The sequence below is a fragment of the Taudactylus pleione genome, unplaced genomic scaffold (genome assembly GCF_031769625.1).
Source record: "Taudactylus pleione unplaced genomic scaffold, aTauple2 ptg000206l, whole genome shotgun sequence".
NCBI classification, from domain to species: Eukaryota; Metazoa; Chordata; class Amphibia; order Anura; family Myobatrachidae; genus Taudactylus; species Taudactylus pleione.
In genome coordinates, this window is record NW_028284608.1 from 4,297,554 (window position 1) to 4,315,604 (window position 18,051).

Here is an 18,051-nt window from a genome sequence, read left to right on the forward strand (position 1 = left end):
GAATCCATCCTGCCAAAGCTAGCGCACTGCCGACCCTTTTTATGGAAACCAGAAAGGACAAAACCGAGAGTCTGATTTCCTAAACGGACTGGTACGGTCAACGTAAATTCTTAGAGCCCGTACCACATCCAAAGAGGCCTCACCAGCAGAAAGGACTGGGGAAGTAAAGGCAGGTACTATAATTTCCTCATTGATGTGGAAACTAGACACCACCGTAGGTAAAAAAGCAGGGCAAGTGCGAAGCACTGCCCAGTTCCTAGGAAAGATGAGAAAAAGGGAGGTCTACATGACACAGCCCCCCATTCTGAGATCCTACCGGCCAAATCAATGGCCAGAAGGAATACATTCCTAGCCATAAGCCATTTGAAATCCACTGAGCCCAGTGGATCAAATGGCGGTCCTCAGAAAGCCCTAAAGACCACAGCCAAATCCCAAGGAGCCACAGGTGGAACAAAGGGATGCTGAATATAATGTACACTCTGCACAAAGGTGCAGACATCATGAAGAGTAGCAATCCTACGATGAAACCAACAGGGCAGAAACCTGCACCTTCAGGTAAGCAAGGCGACGACCGGTATCTAAGACCACCTGTAGGAAAGCCAACACTCTGGATATCCGGAATACCCAAGGAGCATAGCCTGTAGGGCGACACAACTGAAAGAAAGTATGCCATACCTGATGGTAAATTATTGCAGATAAAATCTTCCGAGCTCTTAGCATGGACATAGGCCCTGTTAACTATAGAGCTGGAAAAGCTCCTAGACCTTAAGAGGGCAGTCTCCACCGCCACACCGTCAAGGACAGACAACCCAGGTCTGGGTATCAGCCAGGATCCTGAGACAACAGGTCCGGTCATAGAGGTAACAGCTTCGGAGTGGTAACTGAAACACTCCAAAGATCTGAGTAATAGTGCCGTCTGATCCACGCACGAGCTATCAGCAGGAGCGCGTCTCCTTCTTGCTATTATTGGAGGAAGAAGGGATAAAGGAGGGACGAGGTACACAACTTGGAAGGTCCACTGGACCAACATACATCTACCATAAGAGTCTCATCTCTGAAAGGCTCCACTTGTTCACCAGAAGATTGAACACCTCCCGATGAAGAGGACATTTCCCCGAAAGCACGTCCTGACGGCTGGAAAAGCCTGCTTTCCATCTGAGGATTACTGAATGAACACTGCCGATGACGGCAGGGATATAGCCTTCCAACCAAGCCAGAATTCGGGACACCACTGTTAGTGTCGCCCGACTTCGGGAACCTCCTAGGTGGTGTACATAAGCCATCATGATGGCGTTGTCAGACTGTACCAGCACGGTATTTCCGTGGAGGACCTGTCCTGTATGCTGGAGAACCTTGAATACTGCTCCGAGTTCTCAGATGTTTATGGGAAGCGCAAAAACTACTGGAGTCCACCTGCCCTGGAACAAGTGTGGACCCGTCACTGCTTCCCAGCCACGGATACTGGCGTCCGTCATCAGAAGTACCCTGTACGCAATCCCAAAGGGGGTGCCCCTTGTTTAGGTGAGCTTTCCGCAGCCACCAGGCCAGAGAGAGACAAACCTCCGGGGAAAGCACTATTGACTTTATCCAATGGGGCAACCCATTCCATCCGGAGAGGATCAATTTTTCTAGAGGTTCAAAGTGACACTGGGTACTCTCCACTATGTCGAACAGCGACACCCTGGAACCCAGGAACCACATTGCCGAGTGAATAGACACTCGGCGACTCTGCAGGCAACTGCGTACCTTTGCCTGTAATGCAGAGATCTTTTCCTCAATCACAAAGATCCTCAGATGTTGGGATATGGAGCATCCTCTGTGAAGAATCAGAGAGGACCATTTCCAGTGTATCAGTCAGCCCTAACGTAGCAACACAGATATTGTCCGTTGCAGATGGCACTGAAGTATCTCTGGAGACTCTGGTAACACCAGGAGGTCGCTTGGATTGGGTAACAAGTGGACCCCCTGCATCCGCAGGTGGGCTGTCATAACCCTGGTAAAACTGGAAATGCATATCGACCACTGCAAACCTGAGGAAAAACACTGGTGGTCTAAGAAAATAGGGACATTCAGGTAGTCACCCTGAATATATCCAACGACACCACAAAATTCCCCGGCTCCATTGAATGATGGAATGCAGGGTCCCCCTCCTGAACCGAGGAACCCTTAAGAATTTGTTGAAGGATTCGAGGTTGAGGATGTCCAGGTAAGACCCTGGGGTTTCTGTACCAGAAAGAGATGGAGTAAAACCTCGTTCCCCTTTGGGGCAACGGAACAGGTACTATAACTCCTGCCTGGAGCATAGAGTGTAACACCCTTAAAAATTACAGGGCCTTGTCTTGAATTGACAGAAGACCTGTAACGAAAAACCGTCTGGGAGGCGGTTACCGGGAGGAGAGGACATACCATCAAGAAAATACTTCTCTTACCCCAGTGGCCATGGAGGTCAGACACCAGCACTGGGCGAACTGGAGAAGCCGGCCTCCAACTCTGGGGTCCCCCGAGAGGAGGCCCGTCCCGCGAGGCTGAAGGCTTATAGTCCAACTTGGGAGTAGGACGTCTTGTACTCCAAGCCTGTTCGTATGGTTGAGCAGATTTCCTGGCTACTGACTGTCTTGGAAAGCTATATTTTAGACTTACCCTGGCCTCACAGGGCCGAAAAGACGAAGCCCCAGACCCCGATGGGACTGTAGCCGATGGCAGACACGCAGACGTAGCTGCTGCCTGCGGGGCCACAATTGTGTCCAGATGAGGGCCAAACAGGACCTATCCCATAAAAGGCAAAGCATTCCAAATGGAATCTGCGTCCGCTTTCCAAGAGCGCAACCACAGGGAGCGGCGAGCCACTACTGCTGCTGAGCCGCTACTGCTGCCGAGGAGATTCTGGAAAGGAGTAGGCTATATGTAAGACTGTCTCATTATGAACGTGGCTAAGTCTCTGAGAATTTGCCACTATCCACCTGCTCTGCTGGAGAGTCAGTGTGCAGAGATCCAATTACCTACCCAGCGCTCCATGGCTCTGGCCCCCCAGCACACGGCCATAGCCGGCCTGGAAGCCCCTCCTGCAAGGGAATAATTTGGATTTTAGATATATTTGCACCTTGCAATGTGTAACCTCCTTCAAGGAGGACCTGGAGGGCATGAGCAACGTAGCACTCCTCACTAGGCGTGTAACATGAGAATCTACCCGTAAAGGTAACTCCCATTCGGAAAAATAATTATCCGCAAGGGGTATGCAAAAGGTCAACCTTTTTTGAGGCTGGAACCGCTTACCTGGATTTTCCACGCCTCCTCTAAATGATCCACCTGACCAGATAAAGGAATTACAGTGGCAACACCCTTTTTCTTAAAGAAGGCATAATTGGATTTAGCCACGGGGGATATGTAATAACCAAAGCCGCACGGACTGCCCGTATAAGGCCAGGTATATAGACTTTAGACCCAGACTACGCCTCCTTTGCACTAAGGGGCTCGTGTCTGAAAAAGTCAATAATGTCACCGTCATCAGACGTCATGTCCTTACCCGTCTGAGACCCGAAAGGCCGTTTAGAAGGCCGAAATGGTGACTCCCCCTGTAAAACGTCCATCAGGTGCTATACCATTTGGACAATACATTCACCCACACAGGCTCCTGCAAGACCTAGGGTGGCGAAAAACAGGATACACTGGGGTACCATCAACTGTCCAGGGACCCCTGCATGTGATGAGACCACCACTCGCTGCGATAACCCCTATGGGGCAGGCACAGTGCAGGCACAGTGACAGAAATGGGGCGTGATATATAATACAACATGCCCTCCATAAACCCTCAGCGTGTACATATCCCCCCGCTAACTGCACATGATATCAGTACATTATAGCTGGAAGAGGATATCCTCATTCACTTTCAGACATGAGGAGTGTGAATGGAGCGTATGTGACCTCCCACACAGAAAAAACACGTTTACTGTGAGGTAATACACACCCTGCAACACCGCACTGCAAGGGCTGTAGCAGAAGAACAGGGATAGGAAAAAGGCTGACAGTCAGAAATCAAAGTACAGGCAAACAGCGCTAGCATTTAAGTCACATACAATGCACAGATAACATCCTGCATTACAAGCACTGCGATCAACTACACAGACCAGAGCCTGGTAGGATCAGTTCCTGGCCCCACGCGCAGCCGGTCCCCAGGGAGCCCCCTGCCTGGGGACCAAAAAGGACTGTGTTACCGGCGGGTGCCCACCGCGGGACCCCGCCGCTTACCTTGTCCCCCGTGCGTCTGGCCACAGTCCCGGTAGCCGGGGTCACCGCTAGCTGTGACCCCAGCTACCAACCAGCATCCCCGGATCGGTACCGGCGTTCTGGTACCGGTGGGGTGTAGGAGTGACAGCATGGACGTCAATACTGACTGTCCTATGCTGGAGCACTCTAGTTGTGCAGCCACAGCTGCGAAGAAATCTTCAGGGGCCTTGAAAAGACCCCCTCTGTACGGTGTGACTGGTCCGGCCAGGCACCGACGAAAACTGAGTGGCCTGAGGCTCGGGGGCGGGGTATAGGAGAGGGTCCCCAGTGCATCCTGGGAGGCTGAAATTTTAACTCTGTGGTGCCTGGATGTCTGCCGCCATCGCCTATACCCCAAGGTATCCTGTGGATACCATATGGACCCTGCAGTAGAAATTGTTACGTAATGTAATCATTACCTATCACTGTGTCAAAGTGTGATGAGAAAGAAGCAGAAAGTGAATGACACCCTTTCTAGTATGGTTCCAAAATTCAGTAATGAAAGCAGTAGACAAGTTCCAGCACAATACAGAAGTTTGATGTGACCCATGTATTTATAGCAATAGTGTCCCGGAAGGGCAGCAAAACTCCACTCCCAGAGTAGGCTCTGAGCGCTAGTGATCCAGTCTGCTAAGATAGACCACAGCTGTCTGTATACCATGATACAGGATGGAGCAGAGGTACAGGTATGCCATGATATAGGATGGAGCAGAGGTACAGGTATACCATGATATATGATGGAGCAGAGGTACAGATATACCATGATATAGGATGGAGCAGAGGTACAGGTATACCATGATATAGGATGGAGCAGAGGTACAGGTATACCATGATATAGGATGGAGCAGAGGTACAGATATACCATGATATAGGATGGAGCAGAGGTACAGGTATACCATGATATAGGATGAGGCAGAGGTACACGTATACCATGATATAGGATGGGGCAGAGGTACAGGTATACCATGATATAGGATGAAGCAGAGGTACAGGTATACCATGATATAGGATGGAGCAGAGGTACACGTATACCATGATATAGGATGGAGCAGAGGTACACGTATACCATGATATAGGATGGAGCAGAGGTACACGTATACCATGATATAGGATGGAGCAGAGGTACAGGTATACCATGATATAGGATGGAGCAGAGGTACAGGTATACCATGATATAGGATGGAGCAGAGGTACAGGTATGCCATGATATAGGATGGAGCAGAGGTACAGGTATGCCATGCTATAGGATGGAGCAGAGGTACAGGTATGCCATGCTATAGGATGGAGCAGAGGTACAGGTATGCCATGATATAGGATGGAGCAGAGGTACAGGTATACCATAATATAAGATGGAGCAGAGGTACAGGTATACCATGATATAGGATGGAGCAGAGGTACAGGTATACCATGATATAGGATGGGGCAGAGGTACAGGTATACCATGATATAGGATGAGGCAGAGGTACACGTATACCATGATATAGGATGGGGCAGATGTACAGGTATACCATGATATAGGATGAAGCAGAGGTACAGGTATACCATGATATAGGATGGAGCAGAGGTACACGTATGCCATGATATAGGATGGAGCAGAGGTACACGTATACCATGATATAGAATGAAGCAGAGGTACACGTATACCATGCTATAGGTTGGAGCAGAGATACACGTATACCATGATATAGGATGAAGCAGAGGTACAGGTATACCATGATATAGGATGGAGCAGAGGTACAGGTACACCATGATATAGGATGGAGCAGAGGTACAGTTATACCATGATATAGGATGGAGCAGAGGTACACGTATACTATAATATAGGATGGAGCAGAGGTACAGATATACCATAATATAGGATGAAGCAGAGGTACAGGTATACCATGATATAGGATGGAGCAGAGGTACATGTATACCATGATATACAGTAGGATGGGGCAGAGGTACACATATACCATGATATAGGATGAAGCAGAGGTACAGGTATACCATGATATAGGATGGAGCAGAGGTACAGGTATACCATGATATAGGATGGAGCAGAGGTACAGGTATACCATGATATAGGATGAAGCAGAGGTACAGGTATACCATGATATAGGATGGAGCAGAGATATAGGTATACCATGATATAGGATGGAGCAGAGATATAGGTATACCATGATATAGGATGGAGCAGAGGTACAGGTATACCATGATATAGGATGAAGCAGAGGTACAGGTATACCATGATATAGGATGGAGCAGAGGTACAGGTATACCATGATATAGGATGGAGCAGAGGTACACGTATTCCATGATATACAGTAGGATGGGGCAGAGGTACACGTATACCATGATATAGGATGGAGCAGAGGTACACGTATACCATGATATAGGATGGAGCAGAGGTACAGGTATACCATGATATAGGATGGAGCAGAGGTACAGGTATACCATGATATAGGATGGAGCAGAGGTACACGTATACCATGGTATAGGATGGAGCAGAGGTACACGTATACCATGATATAGGATGGAGCAGAGGTACACGTATACCATGATATAGGATGGAGCAGAGGTACAGGTATACCATGATATAGGATGAAGCAGAGGTACAGGTATACCATGATATACGATGGAGCAGAGGTACAGGTATGCCATGATATAGGATGGAGCAGAGGTACAGATATACCTTGATATAGGATGAAGCAGAGGTACACGTATACCATGATATAGGATGGAGCAGAAGTACACGTATACAGGATGGAGCAGAGGTACAGGTATGCCATGATATAGGATGGAGCAGAGGTACAGATATACCGTGATATAGGATGAAGCAGCGGTACACGTATACCGTGATATAGGATGAAGCAGAGGTACACGTATACCGTGATATAGGATGGAGCAGAGGTACACGTATACCGTGATATAGGATGGAGCAGAGGTACACGTATACCGTGATATAGGATGGAGCAGAGGTACAGGTATACCGTGATATAGGATGGAGCAGAGGTACACGTATACCGTGATATAGGATGGAGCAGAGGTACACGTATACCGTGATATAGGATGGAGCAGAGGTACACGTATACCATGATATAGGATGGAGCAGAGGTACACGTATACCATGATATAGGATGGAACAGAGGTACAGGTATACCATGATATAGGATGAAGCAGAGGTACAGGTATACCATGATATAGGATGGAGCAGAGGTACAGGTATGCCATGATATAGGATGGAGCAGAGGTACAGATATACCGTGATATAGGATGAAGCAGAGGTACACGTATACCATGATATAGGATGGAGCAGAGGTACACGTATACAGGATGGAGCAGAGGTACAGGTATGCCATGATATAGGATGGAGCAGAGGTACAGATATACCGTGATATAGGATGAAGCAGAGGTACAGGTATGCCATGATATAGGATGGAGCAGAGGTACAGATATACCGTGATATAGGATGAAGCAGAGGTACACGTATACCATGATATAGGATGGAGCAGAGGTACACGTATACCATGATATAGGATGGAGCAGAGGTACAGGTATACCATGATATAGGATGGAGCAGAGATATAGGTATACCATGATATAGGATGGAGCAGAGATATAGGTATACCATGATATAGGATGGAGCAGAGGTACAGGTATACCATGATATACGATGAAGCAGAGGTACAGGTATACCATGATATAGGATGGAGCAGAGATATAGGTATACCATGATATAGGATGGAGCAGAGGTACAGGTATACCATGATATAGGATGGAGCAGAGGTACAGGTTTACCATGATATAGGATGGAGCAGAGGTACAGGTATACCATGATATAGGATGGAGCAGAGGTACACGTATACCATGATATAGAATGGAGCAGAGGTACACGTATTCCATGATATACAGTAGGATGGGGCAGAGGTACACGTATACAGGATGGAGCAGAGGTACAGGTATACCATGATATAGGATGGAGCAGAGGTACAGATATACCGTGATATAGGATGAAGCAGAGGTACACGTATACCATGATATAGGATGAAGCAGAGGTACACGTATACCATGATATAGGATGGAGCAGAGGTACACGTATACCATGATATAGGATGGAGCAGAGGTACAGGTATACCATGATATAGGATGAAGCAGAGGTACAGATATACCATGATATAGGATGAAGCAGAGGTACAGGTATACCATGATATAGGATGAAGCTGGGCGGCCGGGAGGCATAGCATGGAGATCAGCAGACAGAAGCTCCAGTTCTGACAGGGGGCAGTTACGGAGGGTGCAGAATTTCTGCTGGCTGCCGGTTCTCCTATTTTCCATTTGGCACCAATTGTATAACAGCCGCCATCCTGGGCACATTTCCCTGTGGGCTGGGGAGGTCCCTGATATCAGAATAATCCTACATATTCCCGGGCAGTGACGTCACATGCCAACTAGAATCTGGGACAGCGTCCAGAGTGCTTGGGAAGTTTTATAAGCTTCAGGGTTAGCTATCCCTACAATTTTTATCAACAGGGATATTTGGTTTATCTCAGTTTTTTACTTACAGGGGAAGCGAATTAGTATTATTTGTAGTCAGGGGGATTTGTTCTAAGTTGTTGCTGACAATCTGGTCATAGGGCCTGGTTAGGCAAGGATCGCAAGTGCTAAGACGCACGTCTTCGATTTTCGTGATCTGCGCATGCGTATGCATCGCAGTGCGCGAACTAGCCACTGTGATTGGGAATGAGATTGCAGTGTGTACGCAGACCCATGGCAGTGTGATTGACAGGAAGTGGCGTTTGTGGGGGGTGAAGTGGGGAGTGGTCGGGCGAATGCAGGCGTGCCAGTGCATTGGGATGGCGTTGCTGGGGCGTGCATAAATTAGCCATTGTAATACCATATGTAGCATGAGGCCTCATAGCGTGCGCTGAAGTTAGCAGTTCCTGATTGAGGTCTGACCTGACTTAACTGTGCGTATGGGTCCGATGTTACTCGATATTACCGATTGTATCGATATGTTATCAAAGTATACGGATATGAGTAAAGGGAAGTGGGCGTCTTTATGTTAGGCTGAGATCGCTTTGCGAATGCAAACATTTGCATATCACCGCTGATATTAGCAACTGCATTGCGTGCGTATAAGTAAAATTGCGATCCTTGCTGAATCGGGCCCATAGTCTGCTCTTAGGCAGGCTGCATCCTCAGGGATTGTATTACTGATGTTTCTGTATTATACAATCTCCTATGTAAAACACATTTCCTGTGTGTTAGGATCCTTTGATATTTATCTCATACATAGCTCGGATATACAAGAGAACCAAGCAGGGGATCGCACAACGTGTCCATTATACTAGCTCAAAATACTCTTCCAAGCTCCTTAGATACATCAGGGAGCAAGATCCTCTATGTGCAGCTTGTGAGGCCAAGGCCCTCAGTCAGTGCATGTCTGAAGACTCCCCAGCTGAGGAGGTGTTGCCGGCCTGGGCAAAGGTCAAGGCCCAGTTCATTGCTGCACTAGCAATCAAGACAGGTGACGTCCGCAACAGATCAGAGGTGAGAGCTTTCATTCCTATTGTTCCTTAGCTGGCTCTGCTTCCTCAGTTTCTACCCCTTGCAGTAGCCGCTGCCTTGGTAGATGCTGGGTTGGCCCAGTAGTGACGGAGTGAACCGGAGCCCAGCTGACAACAGGTAAGTGTAACCCGCTGTCAGAGCCGTAACTAGACTTTTTGGTGCCCTGTGCCAGAAAGAGCATTGACGCCCCCCTCATTTTTCAAAGGGACATAATACACCCAAAATATGGGAATGGCCTTATGGGGAAGGGCCAGGGAAGAGATAGGGGAGGCCAGGAGATGCTGGGGATGAAAAAAGAGGAAACTACTAGTGAGAATGATAATATACAGAAATTTGACAGGCCCAAACAGCGCCCCCTGACCTGTGGTGCCCTGTGCAATCGCACCGGCCGCACTACCCTAGCTACAGCCCTGCCCGCTGTACGCTACCTAATTTCTACATCCCCATACTAATGTACTGTATGGGGAGTGTGGAAATGAACGCAGGCGGTCTTAACCAAGAGATATCAGTAATATCTCCTGTGTTAATGAATACTAAAATAACGGTAATTAAGGAAAATGTCCTTAAAACCGTTATTTAGTGTAGATGAATAGGCCCCTTAGAGAGAGATGTATCAAGCCTTGGAGAGAGGCTACTGTGATTTATCTAGCACAGTCCAGTCTATGCAGTGACAGGTAGAAGATGATTGGTTGCTTTGTGCAGCTTTTCTCTCTCTCCAAGGCTGGATGTATCTCCTCCTTAGTGACAGATGTACTAAGCTCTGAAAAGTGATAAACTGGAGAGTGATAAACCACCAGCCAATCAGCTCCCAACTGTCATTTTTCAAACACAGCCTGTAACATGACAGTTGGGAGCTGAGTGGCTGGTGGTTTATCACTCTCCACTTTATCACTCCGAGTCATTCCTACATTTGTTCAGTATCAGGGGCGTATTTATAATGGGTGCAGGGTGTGCGGTCCAGGGGGGGCCCACACTGCACACCCATATTTTTTAATTCTTACCCCTCCGAAGTCCCGTGTCGGCTGTAGCACTGAACAAAACACCTGGAAAATGGCCACCGCAGCTATTTTCCTGTGCAGTAGGGAAATCGTCTGGAAAATGGTGGCTGCACCATTTTCCTGGTGATCTGCGCATGTACCAGTAGACTCTGGGCACAGACTAGTGTCCAGAGTTTACTGCTGCGGTCAGCGTGCGGCCAGCCGCCGGGGAGAGAGGAGGGAGCCCCCGGACAGGGAAAGCATACGGGCACCCTCCTCAATACGCCTCAGTTCAGTATGTTCCCAAATTCAGTCAATGCCTACTAATTTCTAGTATGTTTGGTCAGTATGTTCGATTTCTTTTTCAGCATTGGCAAATATCTAGTATGTACATGAATTTGGTCAGTAATTTGTTGTAAGAAAGTATTCTCTAACAACTATTATGTTCCACGAAATTGGTCAGTATCTGCTAATCTCTAGTAATTTGCTGCCTTAGTTCAATATTTACATGTGTTTAGTATGTTCCTAAAATGTTTTGGAAGTTCCAAGAGTCTCACTACAGCATTTATTGGGATGTAGTCACCATCCCGGCACATACAATGCCGACGGGCAGAATCTCGGACACCGGTATCCCAACAGCAGTCACAATCCCAGCTCCAGAATCCCGAAGGATGCGATTAGGGTTGGGGTAGGCACTAGGGGGAGGGTTAGGTTTCAGGAGTGGTGGGTTAGGGGAAGAGTAAGAATACTTACCTGCAAGCGTCGGGATTTCCGTCGGGATTCCACTGCCGTGAATAGCGTACCCAACCCCATTTATCATGTGACTGTGGTAGACATGGTAATCACATGGCAGCAAACTTCAAATCATTATTAGCAGCCAGTTTGGAGAAAAAAACAATGATAACTAGAACAAATGAAGTTTGTTCTCACAGGTGACAAGAATGATCTATATAAAAAATAGACACAACAATTATTATTATTTTGTATAGAGATTGTAGTATTAAAAAAAAAAAACGTGAGTCTGGGATTACATCTACTCCGTGAGACATCCATGCACTCCGCATGTCATGGCATTGATGACCTAGGTTGGAGTTAAGAAGAGTTTATTTCATATATCCATCTATATCTATCTTTATTTTATCATGTAGGTCAAACCCCAGCTATAAAACGTTTATTTCTAATGATTATACTTTTTTTGCTTTATTCCTGCACTAAATTTCTTACATGAACCTTATTCCTCATTAGCTGCAACACTGAGGGGCCTATGTATCATATATCAGTGTTTAGCATGGGAATTTATGATCTCATATTACCGCATAGTGCAGCGATAAGAAAATGTTTTTTCATCTGATTTTTTGCTGTCACTTTACTGCGCACCCGCACACACCGGGCCTGCGTCTGCTCAGCGCAGGACAATTAGATGTGGGGAAGTGCATGGAGCCTGTCTGGGAGGAATCAGTACATTCTTCTCTGGCAATGCTTTCCCCATAGCACAGAGGGCCTGACACCATCAGAGGAGCCAATGTTTAAAACATTATTGGGGTACCCTGTTTACTCATTCTCAAATGACTGAAAAACGCTGTGTGTGTTTGTGTGTGTGTGTGTGTGTGTGTGTGTATATATATATATATATATATATATATATATATACATATACTGTATGGCTAGTGGTTGCAGTAGCACAAACATTGGGGGTGCTAGGGAACCCATTGCACCCTCTTAGCTGTCTCCTATGATCTACAGCAGTGTTTCCCAGACTTGATACTCAAATTCCCCAAAACAGTCAAGGTTTTATGGATATCTATTCTTGAGCACAGGTGACTTACAGGTCTGTTCATAAACAACATGAAGTGGCTCACAATAAAAATCACTATATATCGCATCACTACATATCGCATCACATCGATCTTTAGTATATCCCTACACATCGCATCACTTGATATCGCATCACATCGATCTTTAGTATATCCCTATATAACGCATCACATCGATCTTTAGTATATCCCTAAATATCGCATCACTATATATCGCATCACATCGATCTTTAGCATATCCCTATATATCGCATCACTATATATCGCACCACATTGATCTTTAGTAGCCATTCATGTACACTTACCTGTCCAGCATCTTCGGGCGCTGTCCGGCCCCTCCGCGATCCCTGGACGCAGTGAGAATACAGACATATCGGGAGCCCGATATGCCTGTAGTCTTACTGCGCATGAGCTGGCGTCCGAGAGCAGCAGGTCAGGTCAGACCTGCTGCAATGGACTCTGGGATAAGGGGCGGAGCCATCATTGGGTGCCAGGCAGACAGCAGGGAAATATGCAGCTTGCCTGCTCTGTTCGGCTTGCGGTACAGATTACGCTATCCTCAGATGGCGAATCTGTACCACAGCAGAGGAACGGAAAGCTGAGCTTTCTGTTCCTTTATGAATTGCACTCACCATACAAAAGTATGGTGATACGATTCATACACGAAACGGGGATGTCGCTGGGGAAAGAATACACTTCTCCACGGTAACCCCCTCTATGAATCGCCGAAAGCAGTGAAAAGCCGCGTTTTCAGCTAAATAGCACTTTTCACTGTTCTATGAATAGACCCCTTAATTACTACTTCAGTCCTGTTGATTAAACCACAGGTTCTCAAACTTGGTCCTCAGGACCCCAAACAGTGCATGTTTTCCAGATCGCCTCACAGAATCACAAGTGAAATAATTAGTTCCATCTGTGGATCTTTTACAATGTGTCAGTGAGTAATTAATACACTTGTGCACCTGCTGGGTAACCTGGAAAACGTGACCTGCGTGGAGTCCTGAGGACCAAGTTTGAGAGCCACTGGATTAAACCATCACAATCATGGATATCCATAAAACCTGGATTGCAGGGGGCTTTGAGGGCCGAGTTTGGTAAACGCTAAATGTATGCCAAAAATCTAAACATTCATCTGTTTAATCATGAGCAAAATAAAATGATGCAATTTTATTTAGAATAAATGACTACATTCTACAAATATGTCATACTGTATAAAAAAATCAGGATACTTCACCGTTATACCAAATCAGTTTCTCCCAAATGTTTGCTCACAATTAAACACATTTTTCACAGCCAATACAAAAATACATTTTCATCATATAAAAATCGGGTTATTAAACCAGTTTAACTATCAAACACTGAAAATAGTTTCCCCTCGAATATAGTTTCACCTTATACTGTACTTGTCCAACTGAATCACAATGGATCTGGAATAATGCTACTAATGTAATCCTGATTAATACAGAAAATTCCCAGTTTATAATAGTAATTAGATTTACAGTATATGCTGTATACAAGACAAAAAAATAAGTTACAATAGCAGTTGAAAATATAAGTACAAAAAAAAACAGTGCAGTAATGTGCAGTGTTACACTGTTTAATAAAGTTATATGAAAAATATTTTTTTTTTCTTTTTAGTACATGAGTCCAAATGCTTGTGGAACTGTCTATTGTAAACCTATAACTTTATGGCAAGTTTAATAATACGTTTGAAATGCTTACAGGGTACATGTTACAGTCTCGCTGTCAGACAGATGGCATGGGTATTTGCTTGGCAGAGGTGGTCTCACATTCCTGCATTAAGTCATTAGTGGTATGGTAATGCATGGCAATGTACGATTTGGCAAAGCCGAACGTGGAGTTAACGGGTTGTAGGCTATTGGGTGTGCTGATTTCCTGCGAGGGGCTGCTGTTATAGATACTATAGTAGGGTTCAATGCGGGTATTAATTGGGGTGGAACTACTCTGGGCATAATGCTGGTGTCCGCCAGAGCCTTTTGGGCTGAGGACACTGTCTTTCGAATGGCTTGGGCCACAGGCTTGGTCCACAAACTTTTTCTGCGGTTTCGGCGATAACATATATGCGGAATTGGTTTCATGGTGAGAGGACTTGTTCCTGTTGGCTTCCAGACTACCTTTCCCCATAGCGCGCAGTCTGGTTTTTTGTTTGCAGCATAGAAATCCAAGGGCCACGTACTGGATGCACCACAACACTCTCCTCCTCAGACCGGCGCTGTTACGGGAGTAGATAAATGGATTCAATCCAGACTTTAAAAAGATCAGCGTAAACCCGCAAAGCTCAAACTGGTACAGGATAAAACTGCTGCTGTTGGTTAAGACGTCTTGGACCAAAGAGATCCCTAGTGGGAGACAGCATATTAGGACGGATAATACAATAACGACACAGGTTACTACAGCTTTGGAATCTTTCGCAGTGGACAGGTTGACTGCGGACACGAGCTGTAGCCTGCTGGCCGGTACCGGCATTTGGCTAAGTTTTTTGGTGTAGGCATGCGTCTGAACGTGCTGAAGCTTATTGTAATTCTGGTTCCTGTACAAAGCAGGTACAGCACACTGCACACCGTCCACTCCGGGGGCGATGAAAGGTTGCGGCCTCGTTGTGTCAACTGTAATGATCGGACATTTTCTCACCTGGGCGTTTTTTCGCAATGCCTGAGCGATCATGATGTAAGAAGCGGACACCACAGCAACGCAAAAGGTGAAATCGATGACATACAAGTACAGGATGATTTTTCCCTCTCCGCTGATTAAGCTGTACATAGGAAGGCATATCCGAGACTTCCGTGTCCTTAACGTGGCTAATGTGGCAAGGGTAAAGCTTGTGGTCCACAGGAGAACCGTCAGCATTAACGTGCATGGGAAAGAAGCTGTCCGATTGGGCTGTTGTCCGAGCACCATCCGCAGCCGGTGAAGTGCGATCACGGCTACAGTTTTTAAGGACATAATAATAAATCCGGAGCTAGTGAGATGAAATGTGAAGCAAAACGCGTCGGGGACATTACTGCCGGTGTCAAAAAATAAGACAAAAGCAAACATGGGGGCAGAGATGCAACAAATAAAGAGGTCACAGAAGGACAGGTTCAAGATCATAAAGTCAAAGTTCGTCCTAAATTTCCTAAAAGCTGGATCAAAAAAGGACAAAAACACCACCAAATTCCCATACGATCCCAGGCAAAAGATAATAATTAGGAGGAACGTGCAGGTGACCAGTGTGGCTGTGTGGATAATCTGCTGAATGTCCCGAAACGTCCCATTGCCTACGTGAGACACGGAAGTGCTGTTCACATAATCATATCGGGTCTGATCTGCAAAATCCGTCATTCTGTCTGATAAATTCATTTTTAATACTCAAATGCTCCAGGTGCCCTATCGCGCTGGTTTAGCCTGACAGAAGGCGCTCTCCAACGCAAGTCCATGAAGATAGCAGCAGTATCCAACAATACTAAGTGGAGACCAAGACGAATCCAAATCTCGAAGAGCCTACAAGAACCAAATACACACACACAAAATCAAAATTAAAACCATGCATAATCTCTATGCAATCTGCAACAAAACTACAGTATATATATATATATATATATATATATATATATATTTATTTATTTTATTTTTATTATTATTTTTTACTTTATTTTTTTCAAAAACAAACCCACGTCAGTTTTATCTTCAGCAAAATTCGTAAAATATCTAATGCTCCTGTTATTTGTGGAGATGGATAGATAGATAGATAGATAGATAGATAGATAGATAGATAGATAGATAGATAGATAGATAGATAGATAGATAGATAGATAGATGTAAAAACAAATGGGGACCAAAACGTTGATGTCTTATGACAGCTTATATGCATCAATAGGGACAACTTTTTCTGTTGCTATTACTGGCGAGTGGACCCGTGCTATTTGATATATTTTGTGGACCTGGGGGGAGATGTACTAATCCTTGGAGAGTGATAAAGTGGAGAAAGATAAAGTACCAGCCAATCAGCTCCTAACTGTCATGTTACAGGCTGTGTTTGAAAAATGACAGCTAGGAGCTGATTGAAGAGAGATTAAAGTACCAGTCACCTTATCACTCTCCAAGGCTTAGTACATCTACCCCTGTAGCTGCTGTCTCCATATCCTCATATTGCGTGACACCCCAGTGTGGACACTATTTGGATATATATATATATATATATATATATATATATAATTTATTTTAAATGTACAAATATATATGTATATGTGTGTGAATATATATATTCACAACATATACACAATATCAAGACATATATATATAAGTATATATTTATACAAATTACACACACATTTAGATGGAAATACATATACAGCAGATATATATATATAGATAGACATGAATATCTATATCTATATATATATATATATATATATATATATATATATATCCTCTTATCTGTCTATCTAAAACATATGTTCTAAATAAAGGTAAAGCTATATATATATATATATATATATATATATATATATATATATATACATACACACACACGCCAACCACAGAATCTGTGTAATTCATGTGTCCCAAATTAAAGGGATGATTGGATAGATATAAGATAGATTGATAGATAGATAATAAAATATGACATAGATAGATAGACAGATAGATAGATAGTATAGCACACATACATACATGCATAATCTCCTTGCCTCACTATAAAAACATAACACACAGCCCTCTGCATCAGCACCAGTCACCGGCCTCTTTGCACAGAAGCCCCCAGTCTCAGCCATCTGCCCCCCTGCAATCATATCACCCTCCAGTAGTGTCACCACCCGGTACCCCCAACATCACGACTCTCGCATTAGCCTGCTATATGCAATGGCTGCAGCCAGCACAGATCCCGGCTTGCAATAACCCGATGATGCATTGGGAGGGCCCACCTGCAGGCGGGCTGCACCGAGGATGCCCAGGGTGACATGGTTACATAGGAGCAATGCTACGGCGGCCAATGCAGGGCACGTACCTTGCGGCAGGTGAATCCGGTGCACCGGGACCAGAGGGGGAGATAACGGGGGACTCTGCAAAACATTGCCTGCTGCATCCATCCAGCGCAGCTTCCCACTCCCAGCCAATGCCCGGGCGGGTCTCATCTGCCTGTAGCGCCGCAGTGTATGAGAGCTGAGCTCCCATAGGCTGACAGGGACTGGGATCCATCCCCTGGTGCTGCTGCTGGCTCAGGGATGAGAGAGATACAGGGAATACTACAGGACAATAGGAGCAGTGATCTCACCCCCTGGGAAGGGATTGTTGTGACTTTGTTACTCTGGTATAATGATCTGTGTATAAGGGAGGATTGCAGAAAGCTGGAGACTGGGTATTGATACATTTATTTAGGGAAAAAGCTGCTTTTTTTGCAGTTGTCTAATATAATAGCAACATATATTTGAGAATGAGGTTTTAGC

The 18,051-nt window shown here is 45.4% G+C and overlaps 1 protein-coding gene across 1 annotated transcript; it reads right to left on the minus strand.

Annotated features, from left to right (window-relative positions):
• Positions 1-13,841: 13,841 nt before the first annotated feature.
• On the minus strand, positions 13,842-17,712 carry GPR75 (G protein-coupled receptor 75). The gene is made up of 2 exons (XM_088478067.1): positions 17,613-17,712; positions 13,842-16,105 (listed from the first exon to the last, which is right to left on the minus strand). The coding sequence occupies exon 2, from the start codon at positions 15,962-15,964 to the stop codon at positions 14,351-14,353; it is 1,614 nt and encodes a 537-aa protein (XP_088334193.1). The 5' UTR covers positions 15,965-16,105; positions 17,613-17,712; the 3' UTR covers positions 13,842-14,350.
• Positions 17,713-18,051: the final 339 nt, after the last annotated feature.

What these genes read in the sequence shown, in the direction of transcription:
- GPR75 (XM_088478067.1), bottom strand. Translation starts at nt 15,964, where the DNA reads ATGAATTTATCAGACAGAATGACGGATTTTGCAGATCAGACCCGATAT.